Source organism: Anoplophora glabripennis, unplaced genomic scaffold (assembly GCF_000390285.2).
Source record: "Anoplophora glabripennis isolate ALB-LARVAE unplaced genomic scaffold, Agla_2.0 scaffold147, whole genome shotgun sequence".
NCBI classification, from domain to species: domain Eukaryota; kingdom Metazoa; phylum Arthropoda; class Insecta; order Coleoptera; family Cerambycidae; genus Anoplophora; species Anoplophora glabripennis.
In genome coordinates this window covers 580,424-606,679 of record NW_019416251.1, presented here as the reverse complement: position 1 = coordinate 606,679, position 26,256 = coordinate 580,424, and the positions used below count along the sequence as shown (strand labels likewise).

The 26,256-nt window shown below is 33.8% G+C and overlaps 4 protein-coding genes across 4 annotated transcripts in view; 2 read left to right on the top strand and 2 right to left on the bottom strand.

Annotated features, from left to right (window-relative positions):
* Positions 1–7,318, bottom strand: part of LOC108909613 (U3 small nucleolar RNA-associated protein 4 homolog) — a 10,567-nt gene extending 3,249 nt beyond the window's left edge. Inside the window, exons 1-9 of the mRNA XM_018714000.1 lie at positions 7,226–7,318; positions 6,931–7,114; positions 6,454–6,875; positions 6,116–6,388; positions 5,295–5,746; positions 4,973–5,153; positions 4,667–4,875; positions 4,431–4,613; positions 854–964 (exon numbers count right to left, since the gene is read on the bottom strand). Coding sequence (XP_018569516.1) covers positions 854–964; positions 4,431–4,613; positions 4,667–4,875; positions 4,973–5,153; positions 5,295–5,746; positions 6,116–6,388; positions 6,454–6,875; positions 6,931–7,034 — 1,935 coding nt within the window. The 5' untranslated portion in view covers positions 7,035–7,114; positions 7,226–7,318. The remainder of the gene's footprint in view (positions 1–853; positions 965–4,430; positions 4,614–4,666; positions 4,876–4,972; positions 5,154–5,294; positions 5,747–6,115; positions 6,389–6,453; positions 6,876–6,930; positions 7,115–7,225) is intronic.
* An 82-nt stretch (positions 7,319–7,400) lies between these two features.
* LOC108909615 (chromosome transmission fidelity protein 8 homolog) lies at positions 7,401–13,442 on the top strand. The gene is made up of 2 exons (XM_018714001.1): positions 7,401–7,513; positions 13,038–13,442. The coding sequence occupies exons 1-2, from the start codon at positions 7,494–7,496 to the stop codon at positions 13,336–13,338; spliced, it is 321 nt and encodes a 106-aa protein (XP_018569517.1). The 5' UTR covers positions 7,401–7,493; the 3' UTR covers positions 13,339–13,442.
* Positions 7,842–11,020, top strand: LOC108909612 (DNA excision repair protein haywire). Its single transcript, XM_018713999.1, has 7 exons — positions 7,842–8,646; positions 8,729–8,982; positions 9,044–9,353; positions 9,424–9,718; positions 9,780–10,084; positions 10,359–10,703; positions 10,754–11,020. The coding sequence occupies exons 1-7, from the start codon at positions 7,990–7,992 to the stop codon at positions 10,946–10,948; spliced, it is 2,361 nt and encodes a 786-aa protein (XP_018569515.1). The 5' UTR covers positions 7,842–7,989; the 3' UTR covers positions 10,949–11,020.
* Positions 13,443–14,415: 973 nt separating the features above from the next.
* LOC108909596 (MATH and LRR domain-containing protein PFE0570w-like) lies at positions 14,416–17,313 on the bottom strand. Its single transcript, XM_018713978.1, has 2 exons — positions 17,212–17,313; positions 14,416–17,151 (listed from the first exon to the last, which is right to left on the bottom strand). The coding sequence occupies exons 1-2, from the start codon at positions 17,282–17,284 to the stop codon at positions 14,453–14,455; spliced, it is 2,772 nt and encodes a 923-aa protein (XP_018569494.1). The 5' UTR covers positions 17,285–17,313; the 3' UTR covers positions 14,416–14,452.
* Positions 17,314–26,256: the final 8,943 nt, after the last annotated feature.

The following is a 26,256-nucleotide window of genomic DNA, read 5'->3' as shown; positions in this document are numbered from 1 at the left end:
TTAAAAATTCCAAAATGTACAGTATCCAAATATTAATTAAAAAATTCAAAAATTAAAACATCCAACAATTAAAAAATCCAAAAGTTAAAAATTCCAAAATTTAATATATCCAAATATTAATTATAAAATTCTAAAATTAAAAAATCCAACTATTAAAAAATCCAAAAATTAAAAATTCCAAAATTTAATCTATCCAAATATTTATTAAAATATTCAAAAATTAAAAAATCCAAATATTAAAAATTCCAAAATTTAAAGTATCCAAGTATTAATTAAAAAATTCAAAAATTAAAACATCCAACAATTAAAAAATCCACAAATTAAAAATTCCAAAATTTAAAATATCCAAATATTAATTAAAAAATTCAAAAATTAAAAAATCCAACATTAAAAAAATTCAAAAATTAAAAAATCCAAAAATTAAAAATTCCAAAATTTAAAATATTCAAATATTAATTAAAAAATTCAAAAATTAAAAAATCCAACCATTAAAAAATCCAACAATTAAAAAATCCAAAATTTAATTAAAAAATTCAAAAATTAAAAATCCAACATTTAAAAATTCCAAAAATTAAAAAATCCAAAAATTTAAAATTCCAAAATTTAATTAAAAGATTCAAAAATTAAAAAATCCAACAATTAAAAGATCCAAAAATTAAAAAATCCAAAAATACTACTACTTACTACCACTACTACTACCACTACCACTACCACTACTACTACTACTACTACTACTACTAAAGGAAATATTTGTAAATAAAATGATATACTACTGAAGCTTTTTGGAATACATCCGGAATTGTTGTAGTAATTCAATAAAATTTAATAGTTTTCATTAGTCTGAATAACCTACCTTCTCCTTTTTAACAACACGGAAACTTTTGTCTGATACTTTGTCCCCTTCGTTTTCAATAGCTCGCGTTTTGTCTATCTTGGGCTTTTTCGCGTTTTTGCAAGAAGCTTCCTGTAAAAAATGATACACAATTTAGCAGTATTCCCGTTTCATCCAGGATATATACAGCTACAAAATAAGAAACGTAATACTGTATCGTTAAACGAAAAAAAGAGCCGCCAGGGACGCTCCGGTTTCATTTGCAAAGAGCTTTACTTTTATTACCTGTTGTGGATATTAGGGGATTAATTAGCGAACGGCACTAACGGGAATTCAATTACATCCGTTTTGTATGATTAAAGATTAATTCTCCTGGTGCCTCGCGAATAGAGAATATCGCCAATCGAATAATGGGACAACGGTGGCTTGTAAATGCGCTTTCCGACAGCGTATAATCCGGCAGAAGCGATAGCGTCGCTTGTATACGTTATTCTTTCAATTGTGTCCGATATTGTAACAATAAAGGCCACAGCTAAAAGAAGTGATTAAACTAATAATCTAATAAATTCCCTCATCATTGTCTGTATATGTACACCACTGAAACAAAGTTGTAGTGGCAACTATATGGTCGGGATTGATCTGTCCCTTATTACAAGTAAACCATTCTTTGTTAAATTTTGCTGGCATCATTATTAAAATTCGAGAATTATTGGTAAAAATGATCGATTTTAAAGAAAAATTACAAAACAGACTTCACAGTCCATAAAAAAAGTTTTTTATCGGCAGGCACATATTCTTTGCGCCGCATCTTTTATTACAGCCGATCGTGGAGCGAGCGAACTTTCGAAACCTACAGTAAATTAAGCATTCGCCCTCTAAGGCGACGGGAAATAATCGCCAAAATCTATTAGCGGGCTCCCGAAATGGATGGCCTATCCGATAAACCAACCGGCACAGAACTGTCAATGTAAATCCAGCCGAGCCTGCGGTGGCGGTGGGCTGGGGGGGCGACAGTGATAAATACCGGTGTTTTATCGGATCGGCGGCGAATGGGCGGCGAGCATTATGTGTCATGAATAAGTTATGCGTTCACATCGGTCGCAGCAAAGTGCATGCACGCCGATATCGGGCGGCGATAACGCACCCGGGACGGACGGACAGACGGCCGGACCGCGGCTGCGGTGTCGATAATGAATTGCGATTCGCGACTGTGCGCTCTCCGGTCATGTGCACTTGTCGCCCGGACTGATGCGCCGGGGTTTTAATTTATAATAGTCCAGTCGACAGAGGCCCGAAAGAAACGTGATTGTGGTCATTTTCCACCCCAAAATTTCGGCTGCAAATAGAACAACGATTTAAGTCGCAAGAAATGCTTTTTTATTTGTTTTTATCTAATATATCTTAACGTTTGCTTCCTAACAGTAATTAAAGAGTAGCTACTTCATAAATCAAGTAAGCTATAAAATTATAGAATCTTTGATACAAGACGACGTTATCTAGCATTCAAATAAATGAGCATCATCTATCGTTTGCTTCAACATTCTACACGCAAGCGAGCGAGATTATTCTGCCATTGACAGTGTGGGTGAATAACTAATTAGTCAGACAAGTGCAGTTTCATATTAGTTTCGGGTTTCAGCATTTTCAGGCGTTTCTGTACAGGAGATGACTATGTCAGCCGCTGATTGCCACCAAAATAATTGATGAACGATGAGGATGCACATCCAGGATGAGGTAGAGCCATTTGCAGGATGATACAACAAAACTATTCACGGGACTTTAAAATATATCGTGATATTCGCGTTTGGTAAACATGGTGTACCGAAACTAAATATTACGCAAAAAAAGCAAAGCTAGAAACAAATTATTTTACCAAATGACACGATAACAATCACTGTCTAATCAATTTAAAACAAAAGACAATTTAATTCGTCAGTTACTGCTGATCCGTAATTTGGGGAGGGAGTGCAGTTTGGAAAACAGTAAAAACAACAGAAAATGAATCACAGTTGATTATGGCTAATACTGATAACGGACAATTCCAGTTATTTTTGCATAAAGCAAGGCAGAAATAAATTATTAATTCGCTTAAAGACCTACTACTTTTTTATGTATTATTAAAATTAGTAATTAATCTCAAAAATTTGTTAAAACGATCAAATATTGAATTAACATCCAACATCTAAGACCTTAAAATCGACCCTAACTAAATCAAAGACGTTTATTGTGGCCGTTCGTATACGTTGGTAGAAGCGCTGATGGCGTCCCCACGACAATAAAGACACCAAAACTTCCCCGGCAATATGCAAGTTTGCAGCCATTCCGCGCCATTTGATTTATGCAGTCCCCATTCCGCCACGTTAATTAATCACCGGGTCCCGCGAAGGCGCTGGTGACGCACGGGTAAATGGAAGCGCATAGCCGAACGTCAGTCGGCGGCGCTACCGGACGGACACTGATGCATTGCACGTCAGATGTTATCGCGCCTTATTCAGCCGCCCCAGCTGTGGATGCAGTTAATGGGACGCGGGTAAAACTGAACAATGCGGACGGGGGCGAGAGTCTCTACTGTGAGGACGGGGTAAAACAGTCGAAGTAATAAGTGATGATACGGAAACAACTACTCATTAAATACAGCTAGGATTATGCGTCGGCCGAGCCCACCAGACATATACCGGTTTCGGATTTGTTAGCCCTCGTCATTATACCACAGGTGCGACAACCGATGAACGATCCATCTGCTTAGATTCCTTAAATCCAGGAAAGAAGTACAAATGAAAAATGTAACGCTAACTGCCTGAGACCTACAAAGAGATCTTGCCGTATTTAATGGTATTGCTGGTGTAATTCATTGCTAGCCGGACCATATAGTCCGTAGAGTAGTTGTTTCTGGCAATACCATCGCTTAAAACTTTGCTTTTGACCTCACAGGGGTGACACTGGTCACTGTACCTGCAATACAGGTCGCTTTCTGCCATTTCTTGGCCTCTTTGTAGGTCTCGGGCGGTTAGCAGCATTGGCAACTAGATGTCGCTCTCAGTTACATCTTTTATTTGCAGTAGTAGTGAATATGAGTTTTTCATCAAAAAAATTACCAGAGAGGCAGAAAGAAAGAGACTGACCGACCGACCGTCCGACACAGACGTACAGACTAGTGCTGGCAAAAACCGGAAAAAAGTGAAACCGGTTAACCGACTATCCAAAAAATCGATTTCAGTTGCCAGCACTAGTACAGACGGAGAGAGAGGAGATCTTTATACATTTCGTACAAATAACAAATTCATTTCGTAGAACGAAATTTATGAACATAATTAGAAACATTGTTTGCAAAAGGAACTATTCTCAATTTTTTTAAACACACATGTATCAGTAATCCCCTAAATCGTTCACAAGTAGCGCAATGGTTTGTAAAGGAAAAAAGTTAAATGCCACAAAACCATACAAAATCTATAAATATAATGAAAAAAATATTTAACAAAAACTATTTGCTAAATTGAAAAATCTATGAATTGATTTACATTGATTCTTGAAAATGGCAGATCTAATAAAAATACACGGCAAAATACCCAAACCCTGTTAAAAAAATGTATCACATTACCTTGTCTTTGTCGATAATAATGATATTGCCATCATCATGAAGAATCACAATATTGTCCACCCTTGGATCAAATGTTATATTTCTAAAGGGATACGTCCTGAGTTTCCATTGCGTGAAAAAAAATTTTTGTAAGCGCCTTGAAAATGTGGAAAAAGCCCTTTTCTTAATATCGTATTCTACGATCTGAAAAAACATGGTTAATAATATAAAAAATTATTTAAAATTGTTAAATTTACACTATTATCGGAATAGGCCACCACCAAACAAGCTGTGTTAGGATGAATCGCCATAGCAGTAGGGGGATACTGATATTTAGGCAATTTACAGTGACTGTTCCATTTTTCATTTTTCCTAACCCACACCACGATGTTGCTACAAGGATCAGCCGCTACCAGATATTTACCACAGGCAGATACAGTCAAAAATGTTACGGTGTCCGACAAATCTGCAACAAAATAAAAAACTTATTGTGGATATATGTTCTAAGAAATACATAAGAAAAAAAATTATATACTCGAATAAATAAGGAATAATAAAATAACCTAGACTTTCCAAAGTTTGGCTTATCGACACTCTGTCATATTTTATGTCATATACAAACAATCCACCAGTGTTTGGTGCCGTTATAAACTGAGAATTACTTGGCGTAAAGGTTGCATTAACGCATGGCACCTCTTTGTTCTCTAGGTCGTCTACTTTCAAGAGACTTGGTTTTTCCTCCACCTGAAACATCAATTTTATAAAATAATGTGTAGTTAAATATCATTTATTTGTTCCGCTTATAAATAGAGAGAAAAAAATCAAATTGAAAAGCTCTAATTTAAAAAATGTTATAAATACAAAAAATAAAATAAACGTACTTACATAATCAAGCTGAAACAGCCTAACTCCCAAACTGGTACTAAATATAATCCACTTGCCGTTATTAGAAATACAAGAAAACAATACTCCTAGTTTTTCCTCATCCCCATCATAATCCTTAATAACTCTTTGCAAAACCAATAATTTTTTTGGTTCTTCTTTTAATGTAATGAGCCCCCTATAGTTGGAATCGGTGTTTTCGCTTCTTCCTAACGTCCAGACCTCGACGTGTTTGGAATATCTTAACATGAGACACCTCGCTTCCGTTGCTAAATGTACGCATGGACCTTGCAAGATGGGTGGCATTTTTAAAACTGTTTTTGGGGCGTGGCAACTGCCTGCCAAATAGCTGTCAGCTCCACCCGAGTAAAGTTTATTGTTACAGAAAATTAACGCGTTTACGTCGTGGTCGTGGATGTGTTTCTGGGTGCTTTTTACCCACTTCTGTGTGTCTCCTGAAATTGTAAATGAAGAAAATACAGAATCTTGTTCACAATATTAAAAAGTTATAACATATTTACAAGACACGCTATATAGGTATTTCTAAATAGAGTTATGCAATTTACTGAGCTTGGCGTTACATTTGACACAAGATTATCGTTTGACGAGCGTATTAGTTTTGTAACCACATTTGTTTTTAAAAATTTGGGCATTATTTTGCAAAATTCTAAAGTCATTCAGAGCATAAAGGTTTGTCTAAATTTTATATTTTGATTGCTCTATTTTGTGTAGTACTTATATTTTTATATTTAATGTTAGTTGTCTTTTTTTTTTAATTTAGTTAAGGTTTTCTGTTTTACCTAAATAAATAAATAAATAATTACCTTTAACGCTAACTTTCGCATAATTTATAATATTTGGATCAACGCCAGCACAACACAGACTATTTTCGTCTTCTGATAAAACCACGGATAGTATATCAGCTTGATGAGACTGATAACTTTCTAACTGGGCACCAATTTTACCATCCCAGAATGTTAACTTCCCCCTAGAATCGCCGCTAATTATTGTAAAATCACTGGTCACTTCTAAACACCAAACAATTGTGGGTTTATTGGCTTCCGATCTTCCTGTAGTCATTTTATGAATTGCATGTCCTAAAAAATAAACCAGAAAAATAGTATAATTTGTCACTTACATTTTATTTCGATAAAACAATCACCTGATTCTACATTCCATATTCTAATAGCGTCGATGCTGCCAGAAACGATAAACTCTCCACTTGTATCATACTTGAGACACATTATTCTACCTTCCTGTTTGTCTAAGAACTTTTCGAAACAAACTCCATCTTCCTCGATTGTAAAAATATTCAAATAACCCTGTTCTGTGCCGATGGCTATTTGAGACTTCGATGAATGAATATCTAAACAGAACGCAGCTTCACCAGTGACAGTTGATCTATTTCTTACAGCTAGTTTATACAAATCATATTCTATCAGAAGACCGTGAAGGCCTACACTAAATAATCGGTTGTTAAACCATTTTAAACTCTCGATACTGAAATTCTCAGATTCAGGGGCTATCGTTTTCTCTATAAACCACAGATTAGTTATATTCCATATTTCTATGCTTGCATCTACCCTAAAAATAAACGTTAGTACTTAGAACAGCTGTTTTAGTAAACATATATAGCTACCTAGACACAGCTAACTTTTTTGTGTCGGGTTGAAGTGCCATGCAACGAATTGCTCGTGGTTCAGACGTATAAAATCGTACATTGTGAATTTTAGTTGAAGACATTTCAAACTACATTAGAACGTAAAACTGATCTACCGGTATTTTGTAAAGTAAACAAACCATGCGAGAATTGAAGTTCTAACCTGCAAATAAAAATCACGTGTCAGTCCTGACAGAGAAGCAGACGTCAACTTTAGGTAAAATGGATGGTAAGGCTGGTTAGTAAAGACAAATACACTAAACGTGTAGGATACCAATAATTTCGTATGTTCATCGAAATTCGAAATGTAAAAGTTATTTTACTATTTGGATAACCTCTACATTTCTATTAAAAAGTACTTGTTATTACATAAAACTTTTGATTAATTGTTCTCATGTAGTATATCGGTTCGGAAACTTTAGTTTTATAGGTTGGCAACGTATGATGTGTATTGAATTGGTTGATTTCTGTATAGTATTGAATTATTCAATTTTATAATTTTTATTTCTACCTTATGATATTTACAAATAATTATAGTGAAAATGCCTATATTGATTAAAATGTAAGTACTTTTTTTACGTGTTTTATTTAAATAATAATGATACAAACAGAAATAGCATAAAGAAATAACCTAAAGAACATTCCCGCCAAAAGTTAAGGTTGCGTCACTGTGACTGGGTCTTCTCTTTTAGAGTCCAAGATTGGGGATTTGCGATTTTTAATGCAGTATTGCTAGATTTGTTTAATGGATTTTAATCTAAAAAATTGTAAATCTGAAAATGCTCAATCCTACATGCGGCTCATAGTTTTTTTCCACTCTATAACTTCATGTTCAATGGTCTTCTCTATACGTCATCTGTCAAATTGGAAATTGAATTGTAAATTGTCAAACCATACAAACGTCAAAACGTCAAACAATTGTTGAAACTTGCGAAAGATTACATGTTTTCGGGATCAATTTCGTGTAAAATACAGCAACCGTTTTTTTATTATATATTTTAAATTGTTTTAACACAAACAAAATAACACAAATGTAAAATGGGCCCTCCAAAAAGATTTAGTAGTAAAAGTGAAGGTAAGGCTTCAAAAAAACGCAAAAAAGAGGAAGATGACGCGTGGACTTATGAAGAAGAGGAAACCAACGACACTGAAGAAGCAGCTGTACCAGGGGCCGCAGCCCGTGATGCTGAGAAGAACGATCAAAGTATTCAAGAAGACGAATTTGGTGCCAAAGATTACCGTTCACAGATGATATTGAAACCTGACAATGTTTCACGGCCTCTTTGGGTGGCCCCCAATGGTCATATTTTCTTAGAATCGTATTCTCCAGTTTATAAACATGCACACGATTTTCTTATTGCTATTTCCGAACCTGTTTGTAGACCTGAACACATACACGAATATAAATTAACAGCTTATTCGTTATATGCAGCCGTAAGTGTAGGGCTTCAAACTAATGATATTATTGAATACTTGAAAAGATTAAGTAAAACAAGTGTGCCCGATGGGATTGTTGAATTTATAAAGTTGTGTACTTTGTCTTATGGTAAGGTTAAACTGGTTCTTAAGCATAACAAATATTTTGTTGAAAGTCCGTATCCTGAAATTTTGCAGAAGTTGCTAAAAGATCCTGTGATACAAGAGTGTCGTTTACGAAGGAATGTTGAAAATGAAAGCGAGGAACTTATTACGCAGGTATGTGTACAAATTTTAAATTAGTCGAGGAAAGATGATACTTATTATATACATATTTTGTTGAGTGAAAGGTTGTGTTTAGGTACAAGATAAGAAAAATGTTCCTACATTTGGTGCAAAACCTGGTACATCCACAGATCAGACCAATAATCCTGACGGTGCAACTATAGTACCAGACGATATAACAAATTTTTATGATAAAATGGACAACGAGGAAGATGAGGAGGACACTAATTTACAGACTGTATCTTTTGAGGTTAACCAAGAAAAGATAGAAGTTATACAAAAAAGGTGCATTGAATTAGAACACCCGCTTTTAGCAGAATATGACTTCAGGTAGTACACTTTTTTATAAAGTTTTATGACGAGTTCATATGGTACATTTTTTATTTTATAGAAATGATACCATAAATCCGGACATAAATGTAGACTTAAGGCCGTCCGCGGTTCTTAGGCCCTACCAAGAAAAGAGCCTCAGAAAAATGTTTGGAAATGGTAGAGCTAGATCTGGCGTAATTGTTTTACCTTGTGGAGCTGGAAAGTCTTTGGTGGGAGTTACCGCTTGTTGTACCGTTAGGAAAAGAGCTTTAGTTTTATGCAATTCTGGCGTGTCCGTCGAACAGTGGAAGCAGCAATTTAAAATGTGGTCAACTGCGGACGACAGTATGATCTGCAGATTTACATCTGAAGCAAAAGATAAACCGATGGTATGTACTATTATTAATTTTTCTCGGATATATGCAAAAATTTATCGTACCCTCGAAATTCTCTTTTAAGGGCTGTAGCGTCTTGGTAACAACTTACTCTATGATCACGCATACCCAACGTCGTTCTTGGGAAGCCGAACAAACAATGAAGTGGCTGAAGGAACAGGAATGGGGCATTATGGTATTAGACGAGGTACACACGATACCGGCAAAGATGTTCAGGAGGGTATTGACGATCGTTCAGTCCCACTGCAAATTGGGTCTAACAGCCACTTTACTTAGAGAGGATGACAAGATAGCCGATTTAAATTTCCTCATCGGCCCTAAATTGTACGAAGCGAATTGGTTAGAACTGCAAAAAAGAGGTAACAAACTTCTAAAAATTCACGTAATAATGTATAAACGTTTGATACTATTTTTATTTAGGTTATATTGCAAGAGTTCAGTGCGCCGAGGTATGGTGTCCCATGACCCCTGAATTTTACAGGGAATATCTAGTCTGTAAAACGAGCAAGAGTCTGTTGTTGTACGTGATGAATCCGAATAAGTTCCGAGCGACACAATATTTAATCCGGTACCATGAAAGGAGAGGAGACAAGACTATAGTGTTCTCTGATAATGTGTTTGCCCTAAAGCACTATGCCATTAAAATGAACAAACCTTACATCTATGGACCCACTTCGCAAGGCGAAAGGATACAGATCCTGCAGAATTTTAAGTTTAATCCAAAGGTAAGTAGGTTTTCTAATAATGTAGTGTTTACTTAAATTAGTGACGCAAGTTCTGCAAAGTTCGCACTCGTTCTCCGAGAATGTTCGAAAAATTTAGAGAATATTTCCCAAAAAAAATTTTTATTCGTTTATTAATGTGCATACCATTATCACACAAAATTTATCAATGAGGACACATAAACACTGTTCAATCGTTTCACCAAAAACCACTTTTTTTACTATAAAATAATTTAATATTGATAAGTTGAAATTAAAATAATAACTTATCTTCCAGGTAAACACCATTTTTGTAAGTAAAGTCGCCGACACATCCTTTGACTTGCCCGAAGCAAACGTCCTTATCCAGATATCCTCGCAGGGAGGCTCCAGGAGGCAGGAGGCCCAACGATTGGGTCGTATCCTCCGTGCCAAGAAAGGCGCCATTGCCGAAGAGTACAACGCCTTCTTTTACACGCTGGTATCGCAAGATACTATGGAGATGAATTACTCGAGAAAAAGGCAGCGGTTCTTGGTAAATCAGGGTTACAGCTACAAGGTTATTACTAAGCTGGCGGGTATGGACGAGGAGCCCGATCTGCTTTATAAAACGAGAGAAGAACAAGGGCAACTACTCCAGCAAGTAAGTGTATAAAAATTTTGTTCGGTTCGAGTTTTAATTCCGATTTCTAGGTGTTGGCCGCTAGCGACATCGATTGCGAAGACGAGCGTATACCGGGAGAAGGTGGGCTGAAAGGTGGTTCCGGCGCAAGCCGACGTATCGGAAATATGGGATCTATATCGGGCGCAGACGATGCAGTTTATTACGAATATAAAAAGCCTTCCTCACAAAACAAACATCCGCTATTCAAGAAATTCCGATACTAGTGAATTTTATAAAATTTGTATTGTGTGAAATAACTTAGTTTTTATGTTTAAAATGTTCAGTTGTTGTTAAAAATTACTTTAAATAAATAATACAATTTACAATCTCTTTCTTTTCGCTAACGATTTACCTCTCCATTATATATTGTTTATAAAATGGCAAAAAATATTGTAAGACCAATTGGATTCAGTTCAGGTGCAATAGTTTCCTTATGTCCAAAATTATAATGTCTACTTTGGAGATATAGAAAACGGTGGAGCATACAGGGTGGCTCGAATTTAAAAATGTGCCATTATGGCGTTATTAGAATGATTATACAGATTTCGATACTTAGATATTTTTTCGTTATTTGGGCATACAGGGTGTTCCGAAATTAATGCAACAAAATTTGGACATAGATTTTTAAAACAAATTTAGGGGACCCGTATTTTTTCTCTTTGCCAAGTGGCCCCCTCTTTCGGAGTTACAGCCCCCAGAAATCTGCCCCTAAAAATGTCTTTTGTATATCTCAAAACCATGTTGTACGAGAATCACTAAATTTGGTACACAGGGGTTTTATGACATGTGGAATCTGATAGTGCTACACTTTTTGGCGGGGAACCCCCTTTAGACAATTTTTGTGGGCCCCCTTGTGTTTGGAACCAAAAAAATTTTATCGCATATTTAAATTTCTTAAAAATTATTAGTTAGCTAGAAAACCATTGAATTTAGAAATTTTTTTGTCCCTTGCAATTTTTTTCGTAAAACGCAATGTTTTTTTAAGGAAAATGGCAAATCACGATATGCATTCGATCACATTTTGACATTTTTTCCAAAACATTGTGTTTCATGAAAAAAGTATGAAGCCACAAAAAAGTTTCTAAATTTAATGGCTTTCTAGCGGACTAATAATTTTTAAGAAATTTAAATATGCGACCAAATTTTTTTGGCTCCAAAGACAAGAGGGCCCACGAAAAACTATCTGAAGGGGGTTTCCCGCCAAAAAGCATAGCACTATCAGATTCTACATGTGATGAAGCCCCTGGTGTACTAAATTTAGTGATTCTCGTACAAGGTTCTGAGTTCTGAGATATAAAAAAAAGATAATTCTTAGAAGTGGATTTCAGGGGGCTGTAACTTCGAGAGAGGGACCCACTTGGCAAAAAAAAAATACAGGTCCCCTAAATTTGTCCTAAGAATCTTTGATTTTCGCCCGTTTTTTCTCAATTCGCGGATAATAAAAAAATACATAAAAATATGTTTTTGGTCGCAAATTACTTATCGTAGAAAACTGAAATGAGCATAGCTTTTAGTATTTTGAAAATTTAAAAAATCACCCCTACTTAGGGGTTGAAATAATGCCAAAAATGAAGAATTTGAATATTGCTAATTGATATAAAAACTATTAGCATGTGAATTATATAATTTTTTTTTTGAATTTTTACAATTAATTCTGATATTCTCTATTTTTGGGGATGATTCCACCCCCTGAGTGCGCTTAATAGTGGATTTTCTAATTCAACACGCTTATTTCAGTCATGAGAATAAATCAAGAATCATTCGGTAGAAAAATTCACATGCTAATAGTTTTGATATTTATTGGTAATATTCAATTTTTCATTGTAGGCGTCTTTTCAACCCCTAAATAGGGGTGATTTTTGAAAATTTTCAAAAAACTAAAAGCTATGCTCATCTTAATTTTTTACGATTAATTTGAGACCAAAAACATATTTTTTATCTATTCTCTGTGAATTGTGAAAAAAACGGGAGATTTTTGCGGTCACTCTCTTGTTACATTAATTTCGGGACACCCTGTAGTATATTGAGACAAATAATTTTTTTTTAATTAATTTTTCCCTAACGTTATCGGAGCTAGAGCAACGAGAACACATATTCATGGCAATTTTTTTTTTAATACCAAACCTGTATATCAAAAACTAAAAATATCTGTTTACACCATTTCAACGATGCAATTTTTCATAATTTGAACCGTCTGCATTTTTCCATTTTTCACCATTGTCGATATGCTATGGCAAAAATCCTTGGATATGCTGTTTAAATCAATCTAATTTTATATTAATGCGTTGTTTCAACTTTTTTTTTTATTTTCAGAGCAGGTGAGGGTTTATCTAACGAATGGGCGATAATAGAACTTCAAGGTGATCTAGAATCTCACTCCGAGTCGAGTTTGGAGGGTAAAATAATAGGCGATTTATATTTTACCAAGTCCGGAAGTCCCGTGCTCATCATAGGACACCACCTTTTGTACGGGAAGGAAACTAAATTGGAAAAACCGTTTGCGTTATTAGAGAAAAGGAAGACTGACAGTAGTACCGAGTACTTGGTAAAGTGCATCATAAAAAATAAAATTATATTTAAAACGAGGCCCAAACCTATTGTTGGAAAAGAATAAATATTTATAAAGTGATTTTAATCTTTAAAACTAAGTTGCACTTATGACTGAATGTTGGAATTTTGTACTGTGAAATTTATGAATTATTGTAAAATGTATTTCCTTCCATCTGCTCAAGTGTAAAAACAGTTTACGATAAATATTCTGAAATATATAAAAAATATAATAAAGGAAAAGCTGAATTGAAATGTTTTTTTATATTATTACTTTAAATGTATTTTAAGTCTCATAGTTAACAATAATGAACTTTTGCAGTGAGATATTTGCGGTCGGGCAAAATTAAATTTATAAAATTAACCTCTACTCTGATCCATTATTAGCGAGAGGTTATTTATTTAAAATTTCTATTTTCATTGTGGCAGAAATAACCAATGAAATAAAAAAAATGATGGTTAAGATTTATTATAAATAAAATAAATACAAGATTATAAAAATTTTATTTAACAAATTTAAATAACTATACATTTTTAACACAATTTCATGTTCCTTTTCATNAACAATAAAAATAAAGCCGAATTGAATTTCTTTTTTTTATATATTATTGTCCTTACATTACTTTAAATGTATATATTAAAAAAAAAATAAATTTGTCATATAGTCAGGGCGGGATTAACGAGGAGGCTGCAATTCTGGCCCTCATGAGATCCAGGGGCCTCGGCAAGATCTGGCAAAATTAATTTTAGCTTTTTTTTTAGAATCGAACAAGAACCTGTTTAGGTTTTGAAATTTAATATCACTTTAATTTTTTTTCTTGGAAAGGGCCCGCGTAGAGCTTGTAGCCCCGGGCCCCACCAGAGGTTAATTCGGCCTTGCTTATAGTGAACAATTATAGACTTTCACATTGAAACGTTTGTGGGCAAAATTAAATTTATAAAAGTAACTTCTACACTGACCCATTTAGTGAAAGGTTATTTCTTTAAAATTTCTATTTTCATTGTGGCGGAAACAACCAATAAAATAAAAGAGTGTCTAGGTATATATTAATAAAAAAAATTATGGTTGGTTAAGATTTATTATAAATAAAATAAATACAAGGTTTTAAATATTTTATTTAACAAATTTAAATAATTGTACATTTTTAACACAATTTCATGTTCCTTTTCATCTGGCTTTCTTAATGAAAATACCTATATTTCTTCCTTTTAAGTGAAGAAAATTGATTATTTTTCAAATTATTTGTATTCTTATTTGATAAATGTTTAAAACTGTTGGTTTGTTGTGCAACGTGTACCGCATTCTTCTGTACATTTTTCTTTTTGGGTTTTTTGAATTTCCGTTTATTACTCTTTACCCCACTAATTAAAGTGTTACTTTCCATTGCAGTTTTTATTAAAATAGGCTTGTCCTGTTTTATTTTTATTTGTGCACTATTTGTATCCAAATTTTGTACATTAGATTGAACTCTTCTAACTAGTTTATTTTCCTTTGGACTTTTTATTTTTGGCCATTCACTAATTGAGCTCTTACATTTTTTCACCTTTTCACATGAGCTTTCATCAACACCTTCCCATTTCCTTTTCCTATTACGATCATTTGCATACTCGGTTTGGATTTGTCTTGCATTTGCAACGTTTGACAAAACTTTACCATTTTGCTTTGTTTCCCTTTTCTTCGTTTTCAGAAAAGGATCCTTTACGATACTTTTAGATACATTTGTATCAACCTTATTTTTACTTGAAGAATTCAAATATCTTTTAATTGTGTTTCTGTCTCTTTTAGATTTCAATTTCTTCCTTTTTATCCTATTCTCATTCTGATTTTCTTGTAATGAAGATGAATCAGATATATTTATTACAGTTTCTTCATCATTTTTGGCTGTATTCTTATTCCTTTTAGAATTTGGGCCATTTTTCAGATTCTCTTTTTTAAGAGCTTTTTCTTGTTTATTGTTTAATTTACTCTGTTTCCTCAACTTATTTTTCAGATTTTTGGTTTTCGCAGCTTTTACATTTTCACTATTTCTTTTACAAATTACAGATAATTTTTGTCGTATTGCAGGTGTGTTATGCAAACTAACATCAGTTTCTAACATTGAACAATTTTCAGAAATGGTTTTAAAGTCATTATTCGGACTTGCCTTCTTAAGAGCTTTTTTTTGTTTTTTATATCTTTTATCTACTACTGCGGATAATTTTGGTAACCTTAGAGTTTCATTACTTAAACTCACAAAACCAGTTTGCAACAATGGAGTTTGTTGGGAAGTGGTTATAGAGTTACCATCCACTTTATTTTTACGAAGTTTTTCCTTTTTGTTTTTTTTACCTATTGGAGATGATTTTGGTAGCGTTACAGTATCATTACTTAAACTATGAAAATTGGTTTGTAACAATTGGTAATTTTTGGAATCGGGTATTATGTTTTTATTAAGAACTTTATTTTTAAGAACTCTTTCCTTTTTCTTTCTTTTACTTATTATAGACGGCTTTGGTAATGTTACAGCTTCATTACATAAACTAACAAACTCAGTTTGTAATAATGAAGATTTTCTAGAAGAGATGTGATCATTTTTCAAATTTTTCCTCCCTTTTTTAACCATTCCTTCATTTCGTTTGTTTCTTTTACTTTGTACCGGTGTGTTTGGCAGAGTTACGACTTCCCTCTCTAAATTAATAGAATTAGGGCGAGATTGTAACACATTCGATAAGGGGGTAGAACTAGCTGAAGGGTTCACATCAGAAAGAGAATTGTCAAATATATTTATAACCCGACTGTTATTAGGTGTGTTGACATCATTTTCACTGATTATTAAAGAACTATCATCAAGTTCAATAACCTCATTGATTTCGCTACAGTTTTCTTTTGAGTTAGATAAAGAATTATCTAAAATAATTATTTCGTTGATACTGCCTTTGTCCGATGTTTCAGAAAACGTATTTTCATTAAGTAAATGCAAACTGTCGTTAATTTCAATACTCCTACCAAAATTAAAATTATTTTCCTTAATTTCACTAATGCCTTCTCTTTGCGGAGCAATACTTTCTTCAAATAAACTATCATCAACTTCTATAACTTCACCGATGTCTTCATCCATGTCAAATCCTCTCATCTTCTGTATGCTTTCTTTGACATCAACTAGCTTGTTAAATTCATTACCAAGTTTCACATCATCGTCATCAATCATAATATATTCATCACAAAATTGAATATCATCATCATCGTTAACCAGATCAAAGAATTGTGTAATGCTTGGAATTTCAGACGCTTCAATAACTTGTAATTCATCGTCGACGTCTAACCAGTCCACATTCATCCACTTTTGAAGATCTGTTGGTAAAACGTAATTTTCAGGTAACCAATTACGTCCACTGTTTTTTAATTGACGTGAAAATGGTAACAGTTTATTATAAAATTCACAAATAAACTTAGCACCATATTTTGCAAGGATGTATATTCTTGACACCAGCGAGAATACTATGAATCCTATTTTCCAAAAGTGGCCGGTGTGTAACCTTCTATTAAATAAATAAGCGGTTATCTTGCATGTCTCAACAATTCTTTCTAAAAGCTTAACCATGCCTTGTAAACGTACAAGAATGTAATCTAATACACTTTTATTAGGTAAATACGTTTCATCTGTATATCTTGGTGGAATAAGATTCATGAAGTTTTTCAAATCCTTTGATATACAGATTTCAAAATAATTATCTAAAGCTTTACATATCTTCTCAAGAGCTTTAAAGTCTTTTGCACATCGGAATTTTTGTTTCATTCGGTATATAATTACTGACATGACTTTATATTCCGCTCTCATATAGTGCTCATTATCAAAGTGTTCTTTACCTTCACGGAATACTTTACTTAAGTGCTTTATATCTGGAAAAGAATAACGCTTTATATATCTCACTTTACTAAGGTAGGTTTTTTATACCTTACCTATTTTGGCGTCTTCTGCTTTATATGTGTTTATTGGAGGTATGGGTAGACTTTTAATGTTCCACAAATTCATTTTTATATCGCTTGAACACACACCTCACGTTGACAGTTATTTAAACTTTTAGGTTATGTTATTCAATTCTTCTTCTTCTCCTTTATTTTTATATTAAACTATTGGGCGTTTTCCATATTCTAATTGTGTATTCACGTTTAAGCCTCTGCAGTTTTTTTATAACTTATTTGATAATAAATAGATAGGTACTAATTTAAAATTAGAGAAGAATTTCATAATGTTGTATCAGGTTATGAATAAAATAGCGTCAAGGGGAGGCAGAAAGACGAGGATTGTTTAATGAATGATAAAGACACGTAATTTATGAGACCTTAGACATTTAGAGACATTGAGATAATATCCTTTCCAAATGTATAACGTATATCAGTTCTCTTAAGCATTTTTGAGAAAGTATGTTTACTAAATTAAATATTTTAAATTTTGTTTTTATTTTTCTTTTATATGTTATATAGCACCTTTCTTCTGATATTTATCATGTTGGTGTCGGTGTGGATAGAAAAATTATAACAAGGAAATGTTGGCAGGTTTATTTCCCCTTAGGAACTATTTTTAGATGTCTAGGTATGCAGATATTAATATTTCGCCGCCCCAGGAGACCCTATTTAACCTGTAATTTTACTGCTGCTGCTGTTTTATGTTCTGTATCGTTAAAATACAGTTAATTAAAAAAAACGGCTATTTAAAAATTTAATAAAGGAAATACAGTACTAAAAAGCGCTTCCCAGGTCTAAGAATATGCAAAAATAATAGGTTAGTAGTAACACTTACACGACAATCAGATTATTGATGTTCGTCCTGCGCATGTGCCGTGTTCGGGGGCTCGCAGGCATCGCGCAACCCCCGACGTCGTCCGTGGGGTAGTTTTCGTCGCGACGCCGTTTGACAGTGCCGCAACGTGTGGTCGAAATATGATATCTTAATGTAACTCTGTGTTTACACCAGTTTCTCGAGAAAAGTAAGTCACTCACAAACCATATTGTCGCTTTTTTACTATTTTTATACGTTAGTGGCGTAAAATGTCTTTTTGTAATTTAAATTTTATTGTGCCGGCTTTTAGGATAAATTCAACGTGTGTTGTTTTGGTACATGTGCTTAGATCTAGATTTAGTTTAGAATTTTTTATCGTTATTTTGATTTGGTAGCACGATCACGATATAGAAGTTTAATTTAGTTTTTTTTTGTTAATTACTAAAAAATTGTTTTATACGGTAAATCTATAATTAATATAAATTATTTGGGAATGTTGTATGCTGCAATAATATTATTAATAATAATTATTCAGCAGCAACACAAACCGGGTTTTGTAACACAACTTCGGATAAAACATAAATTTCGGGAAAGGTTAAAAGTTGTGGTCAATTTCATTTAGAAAAGGGTACATACGAGGGTGTAATTAATACGAGCCGGACAAACGAGTCGAACTGCGAATACCAGGTCAAAACAGTTTTTTTCGGGTTTTAATTTTTCTAGTAAAATCACGAAATTCAAATGTAAAATAATTACCTATACTCTAAGTATCACCACCTTAGATTAATTCTTGGATATGGAGTAAGATAGGATTATTAATTGCCAAACCAACTGTGTACGAAGTGTTAATCCATGTTCTAGACATAATAGGTCTGCTTTGAACTGAAAAGGTCATTGGGCGTATGATTTCTCGTAAGACTTCGCTAAGAAAGTCAAAGGAAAGGAAGGGAAGTGAAATGCGTTTACCAAAGCGTTGGGGCAAGAATAGATTAGAAAAGATACGTCTTGAAATATTTGTTTCATAAAAATTTTAACATTAAAGCTATCTGAAGGCAGTAGATTGCTTAAATGTACGAAATTTTATAAAAAAGTATCTCAGAAATAGAAGCTATTCACATGCCTAAATATAATTGATACAAAAACATATACTTGATATATTAAATATAACAATATCCTGCATTCTTGCTGTACTATACTATTATCACCCCTGTAGGCCAGAAAATATAGAGTTGGGCGCGACTTTTTGTTTCGGCAAGCTGAATTTATTACTGTAGATGCTAAATATTATGTACAATAACATATTAGTTTCCACAGTCATAAAAATGAGGGGAAGATTGTTTACAGGCTGGTTAATTCTATATTTTTTATAAACAAATTAACTAATTATTAGTCTGGACGATCCCGAACATCTTCCACAATCGCACCGACTTTTTTCATGGTAGATTTCATAATAATACATTGAAATCTATAATTTTTTTTAATTTCAAATTTGCAACCTGGATTTTTTTTATTTTTTTAGCCTTAGTTGCAAAATGAAATATTTAAAGCTTATGAAAAGAGCTTTAAGTTAAAAAAAAATCGTCACGATTCGTTGAAAAACAACGGAGTTACAGACTGTCAAAGTTGACGGCCTATTTTTTAACAAATTAGATTGGTAGCGGCAAAAAAATACTGTCATAACCGGCAACCCAAGTACTTTCCCAGATAAAAATATTTTATTTGTGGAAGTATGTTAAGTGCATAAGAAATATTGTTAAAAGTCAGAGGGTCGCTTGATTTTTCGACAAGCCGTGGCGCGGCGGAAGGGTGGTGGAACCGAACGACAGCGAGTCGAGAAACTGACGATAATATTCATAGTCCTGCCGTTAAAAAAGCGAAATTCGCTTGAAAATAATATATTTAACAGTCTGTAACTCCGTTGTTTTTCAACAAATCTTCAATCACAAACTGGAATTCCATTTTATAGAAGTCGAACGCACTAAAATTATGAAGCACCAAACTGAACGGGGCAAACGAAATTAATCACCGCAATAACAATGGAAGCCATCGTTTCAGGTAGAACATCCGGAGTATTTTTGGCAGTAATAATTTGATTTAGTTGATTAAGACACGCCAGATGCAAGAAGCCCTTTATCATTCGTAATGAACGGTCGGAACCGAACAACGGACCCTCCAGGTCCCGTTTTTCCCTGCGACCTAAACCGAAGTTCTTGCAGAGGTTTGATAACTTTATCGTAAGTAATGAAAGTTTTTACCTCAGACGGAATGAGCAACTTCAGGGGCTCCCCTTGCGCGCAGGGGGATACCACATATGAAATGATCTTTCACTTAATAAAAAAAAAGGACACATACATTTAAAATTCTCTAATTAGGCTGAAATAAAAATAATAAAATCGCTATCTTTAAAAATAACTAGGTATTTAAATTTGCCTCGGGAAGTATTTTTGCTTGATATCGTGAGTGTAATTCAATGCTAGACGGAGTTTTAACCAGCAGAGCAGTTGTTTTCTAATTAATGAATAGTTTGTCTTTGAAGTTGCTTTTTAGCATGCCGTATGTTGGTGTCAAACAGGGTTCATAGTTCAAAAGTAAGAAAGAATTCCCTGGCTTTTCCAGGTTTTCCCTGACTTATAAAAAAAAATCCAGGTCACTTGTAGTTCATTTTTATATACTAATTGGCGTTTATGCATTAAATTTTTTCTCAACTGGACTCCATAATCTTTTTTATACCCTAAGAACCTCTTATAAAGGTTTCAAAACGACAAATAGTTTTCTCTTTCAAGAACCCAGGGCCGGCTTTTACAAAATTTCCAATTGCAAACATCAAATTCCCTGACTTTCATGAATATTTTTAAAATTCCCTGACTATTCCCTGTCTTTTATGAAGAATAACGAATTCCCTGACTTTTCCCGGTATTCCCGGTTTTCCCGGCCACTACGAACCCTGTCAAAGGGCACATATGACCCTATCAGAGGAAAATTATAGGAAATTATTAGGACTTGATACGAATTAGCTATTTTTGTCAGAAAACAATAAACGAAATTGCGCCTATCTGACAAACAATTGATTTTACGTAGGAAAATTATCTGCAATTATGTACGGGGCGTTCCGAAATTAATTGGACATAGAACAACGACAAAATAATGTGATGTAACTAAACATACCTTGCAATTAGTCCAAACGTTGATGCTTAGTAAGATACAGAACACCCTGTATATGATGCACCCAATTCTTTGTTTCCGGATCAAGCATTTTTCTGCACGGCAGCACCACCTGTAAGAAGGTATATCAAATTATTTAATGTCTTCCGTTTATAGCTACTACAGATAAAAGTCACACCCTGTATATTTTCCTAAAAATATAAAAAAATTTTGGAAATACTTGGAAATATTAAATTTTCGTGACTGGAAACATACGTATATACCTACTGAATGTTTCAGCGTTCATTTACTTATAATTCAGTTAAACTATACAATTCTTTGGATAGTACCATCAAGGGCATCATGTCTGATGGATCGTTCAAAATACAGTTAAAACAAATGTATAATATTTGTTAGTTTAAAAAAAAGTCAATATTTGTTAGTTTGTTCATTATATTTTATTATTATGTATTATGTATTATTATTATCATTATTATTATTATCTTTATTATAAATAGCTAATGCAATGCAAAACACCGCCTTACTGTTAAAAATGTTGTCACCGCCGTTCTTGGTGGCGAAAATTCGAAATATTTGCAATTATTCAATTTTCGTTGCTGAAAACATACATAGGTATTCAATTTTCGCAACCGAGATGCACTAACCAATTTTTTTTAATATACATCTTTTATTTCCGAAAAACGTCATTGTTAAAAGTCACACCCTGTATATTTTTCTAAAAATATAAGAAAATAGACACCCCCTCTCGACCGAGTGAATAAACCGAACAAAAAGGCTCCGATAGAACTTCATCCAACTGCATCTTCCGGGGGTTTCCCACAACGTAAAAACAAAGGTCGTATCTAGGCCTACCGGATAGGGCTATAATCAAAATCCGATACATCAACGTCAGCCATGCATCTTGTAATTAAAGGGTGATATCCAGAGGCAATAACATGGCAGTGTAACGTACCATACATTTAATCTCAATAACAACTATCACGCCGAGCGTGAATATTGTAATTTAACTCAGAATTCGATCATTCGAGGTAACACGAGATATCCCAGGCAATATCCAGGGGCAATGTATATCTTAAACCAAAAGAATCGGAGAGCGATCGTATCAGATATTTAGGTTCTATGATTGATTTCAAGTATGATAATTTCCAGTCATAGACTTGCATTGCAATTCCTTAGCTTTTAGTACGAATCTTTGACCTGCTCTTGTTGTTCAAAAATTAAGATAAGAACTGGCCTATAGGTTCTGATTGCGGGTCCGCCTCCACAGAGACTAGCCTGAGAACAACAAGGGCAGATACACAGACCGCGACATAACCTAAAAAAACATTGTACTTTAAACATCACCACGACAACATCGATGGCAACAAGTAACCTACTTTAGTTGTAACTTTACGGTGTTCTTTTTTGCAGCTTACTATAAAATAAGGATTATTAAAGTAGATCAGATATGTCAAATGAAAACTAACAATAGTCCAAAGTCGTCGTTCAACTTCAAAGCTGCCAGATCTTAGCCTGTAATGAAAATTTTCTAATAACGACCGACGCGACGGAACTGAGACGAAACTTGGATTTCCAGAATACCACTTTCGAGATTAATGCAAATTCTTTTGAAATAAAAAGATTCCGGGACAAATAAAGGAGTTCCGTAGTGGGGTTTAACTCGCTCTTAGTATATCTGCTTTATGTCTGGGTTTATTTAATTTAGTTAGTAATTTAATAAAAACACGTAGCGAGTGACTGACACGTAATTAAAATTATCTCTTTACTTTATCTAATATAATGAATTTAGAGGAAGGATAATACTGCTGTTAATGATAAATTGTTAGGATGTGGCGAAGTTCCAGATGCGGAAGTTGTGCCTTCAGGATGTTGACCTTTTTTCTTCTCATAATACAAACTTCCTCGGAAAGAGTTCAAATTATATTTTTTGCAGTAGCGTAGATGCATCAAATTAGTTCAGGAGGATTCCTTGAATTGTTTTAAGAAGACGGAACATAGCTGATACAATGCGAAACGGAATTATTAAAATTCGAAATATTAATCTTTCTTTTTTGTTAATAAACTCATTTTTAATACTGGTTTCCGTTAATGAGTACGTATTATTGGAATTATCTATACGCAAATAATGTAAATAATTCATTACCATCGAGGAGATTACTGCTGGGACATATTTAGTTTCATGTAATTTAATTGGAAATCCGTTGTATTTCGGGTTTACTGTTGATTAAATACATGAATTATTTAATTTAATATAAAACTACAACTTCAGGTGTGAAATGTATGTATCTATATCCCTGAATTTAATTCAATTAGTATTCACGTAAAATGTAATTGTTCGAAACTGATCAGTAGTGGAAATTGTAGCGCTATGTGTATGAAACTTTGGACTAAACCAAGGTAAATTATTATAATAAGATCTGTGTACAAGGTGCTTTTTAAATAGAAACGTTTACCAACTTCAGGATATTATTCTTTCGATTTTGTAGCACCAATAACTATTTATATAACAATTTTTGTTTATGATTATATTTTATTTTCCGAATATACCTAAGCACACTACCACGTATGTATCATTTAACAGCATTCGTGATCACATGGTGATAATGACACAATTTAATGTAAATTTTATTCGCATGAGTGTAAAACTTCACTCACATATTTTAACACATTAACACGTGTTTGTGGTGAAGTACCTACATATTTTAATGTTTAAACATAATCAACGAAGCCTCTTGCTAACAACAGACACAGTGGATAATAAGCTTTCCTTCCAATTGTAAGTGTATGTGCATGTATTATCCAGCAGTGCGGCTAATGAAATGGTCACAGTGACACTCGTTAATAATTATATGAGTGTAGAATTTCACTCACATATTTTATCACACACACTCACATAATTTAATATTTAAATATCTTAATCGAAACCTCTTACTGACATAAGATACAATAGTTAATAAGACTTGAGTGCTACAAGTCACTGTGCTTCAGTTCATAAGATTATCCAAGATTATAGAAAACGAATCACGTGTGCGTCAATGGTCACAATAGCACGCATTAATGTTTATTTTATTCACGTGAGTGTAAAATTTTATTCACATATTTTAACACATTAGCACATGTTGGTGGTGAAGTACTTATATATTTTAATGTTTAAACATAATCAACGAAACTTCATGCTAACAACAGACACAGTGGATAATAAGACTTCCCTCCAATTGCAAGTGTATGTGCATGTGTCATCCAGCAGTGTTGCTGATGAAATGGTCAAAGTGATACGCGTTAACAAATATAATGAGTGTAGAATTTCACTCACATACTTTAACACACTCACATAATTTAATACATATTCAAACGTCATAATCGAAATCTCTTACTAACATCAGGTACAATAACTAATAAAACTTGAGTGCTATAGGTCACTGTGCTTCAGTTTATAACATCCAAAATTATAGAAAACTAATCACGTGTGCGTTGGTCAATGGTCACAATAGCATGCATGCTAATTTTATTCACATGAGTGTGAAGATTCACTCACATATTTTAATAAAGCAAATATTTTACCGTGAAGCAAGAAAACGTATAGATACGAGTGGGATCACTGCAGGATCACGGGTAGCCCCTTTCGTTTGCAACGGGGAGCTTTAAACTCCGATGGTACGATATTACTTTTCCAGCGCGCGTTGTTTATGGAAGTTTCCACGCGGAGGGTGTAGCACGTAGGTCGTCGGGGCGTATATTCGGTCAGCGTACGCCCGGCGAGCACACGACACGCATATTAACCGGGTATGTCCGGCTCGACTCATCCCTATAGATTTTTAAGTATTCCCAATCAATACTTAGTGTTCCACTGCGGAAGAAGCCCTAACTTGGTACACGGTACACGGGAGGTCATTAGAGGAAGCGGGTGGTCCGGGGGTGGTGCGGACCACGGTCTGAGCTTTTGTCGGCACGGCACAAAGTAAATCCGATTTGAGGAGGATGGAAATAGACTGTCGTCATAGGTGGAAATTGGGCGTATTATAGTTATTTGTTTATGCAGTAAAGTACAGTATTTAATTTAAAAGAATCAAAATTTGGAAGAAAATTTTGGATAACAATACTGACGCTGCCTCTACTACTGCTGTTGGATAAATTATTACCATCCATTAAAGAATCCAAAAGTGGATAAGAAAACCTAATATTTTATTACTAATAAAAATATTTCCTACATGAACAGTGTAGGGCATTCCTGTGTTTCGCCTGTTCTTTGCTGAATATTTTATTACGTGATTATAACCAATTTTGGGCGCTACATCAGTTTTATAATGCAACTCAACGTTAAATGACATTTAAATCTTTTAGAACTTTACTTATTCATACAACATAGTGGCGTTGTGCTCTGCTTCATGAAAGATATAAAATAGAATTGCACTTATACTCGTTTGCCTGTTTGTAGTCAGCAATCTGAATAATGAACAAAATTAATGTTTATCCGTAAAACAAACATAAATGTCAATTGAAATATAATTGACTGGTGTCACTCTACCTTGTTTAATGTTATTTTATTCCTATTCATATTATGTGTCGGTTTTTCATGTATAATCACCCAAATTTTTATAAACACCCTGTATAAAGTTTACAAAGAACTGAGAAAAATCGCATTGATTAAAAAAACAACCTTCAACTTTGGAGTCAAGCTTTATGAATGAACTATTTTACTTTGCGAAAAAAAACGTTTATATTTCCTGGTCAGGCGGAAACGATAAAAATCAACGTAATGGGATCCAGTCAAATAATAGCGGAGGTATATGTGTTTCATTCGCTCAGAAAAAATTAAACACATTTATAACATACAGAGCTATACATTTCAGACGTCAGCTGGAAATTGATTCCGTATTCAAGGAAATACTCCGGACGCATTTGTAACATTGACTTGTACGTTTCGTAACTTTACTTATTGTAAATTTATACGCCTCATCTGTCTTGTATTGCCTCGGCGACGTACGAAGTAATCGAATTATCTTTCTACTGCTCTTAACCGAGACGTGTTCGATTATTTACTAAAGTGACAATATTACAATATT

Excerpts from the sequence above, each read along its gene's own strand:
- LOC108909596 (XM_018713978.1), bottom strand. The coding sequence starts at position 17,284 with ATGAATTTGTGGAACATTAAAAGTCTACCCATACCTCCAATAAACACA. Across the intron at positions 17,152-17,211 it reads AGCAGAAGACGCCAAAATAG|ATATAAAGCACTTAAGTAAA; the intron begins GTAAGGTATAAA and ends ATTCTTTTCCAG.
- LOC108909615 (XM_018714001.1), top strand. The coding sequence starts at position 7,494 with ATGCCTATATTGATTAAAAT. Across the intron at positions 7,514-13,037 it reads ATGCCTATATTGATTAAAAT|AGCAGGTGAGGGTTTATCTA; the intron begins GTAAGTACTTTT and ends TTTTATTTTCAG.
- LOC108909612 (XM_018713999.1), top strand. The coding sequence starts at position 7,990 with ATGGGCCCTCCAAAAAGATTTAGTAGTAAAAGTGAAGGTAAGGCTTCA. Across the intron at positions 8,983-9,043 it reads TTAGCAGAATATGACTTCAG|AAATGATACCATAAATCCGG; the intron begins GTAGTACACTTT and ends TTTATTTTATAG. Across the intron at positions 10,085-10,358 it reads ATTTTAAGTTTAATCCAAAG|GTAAACACCATTTTTGTAAG; the intron begins GTAAGTAGGTTT and ends CTTATCTTCCAG.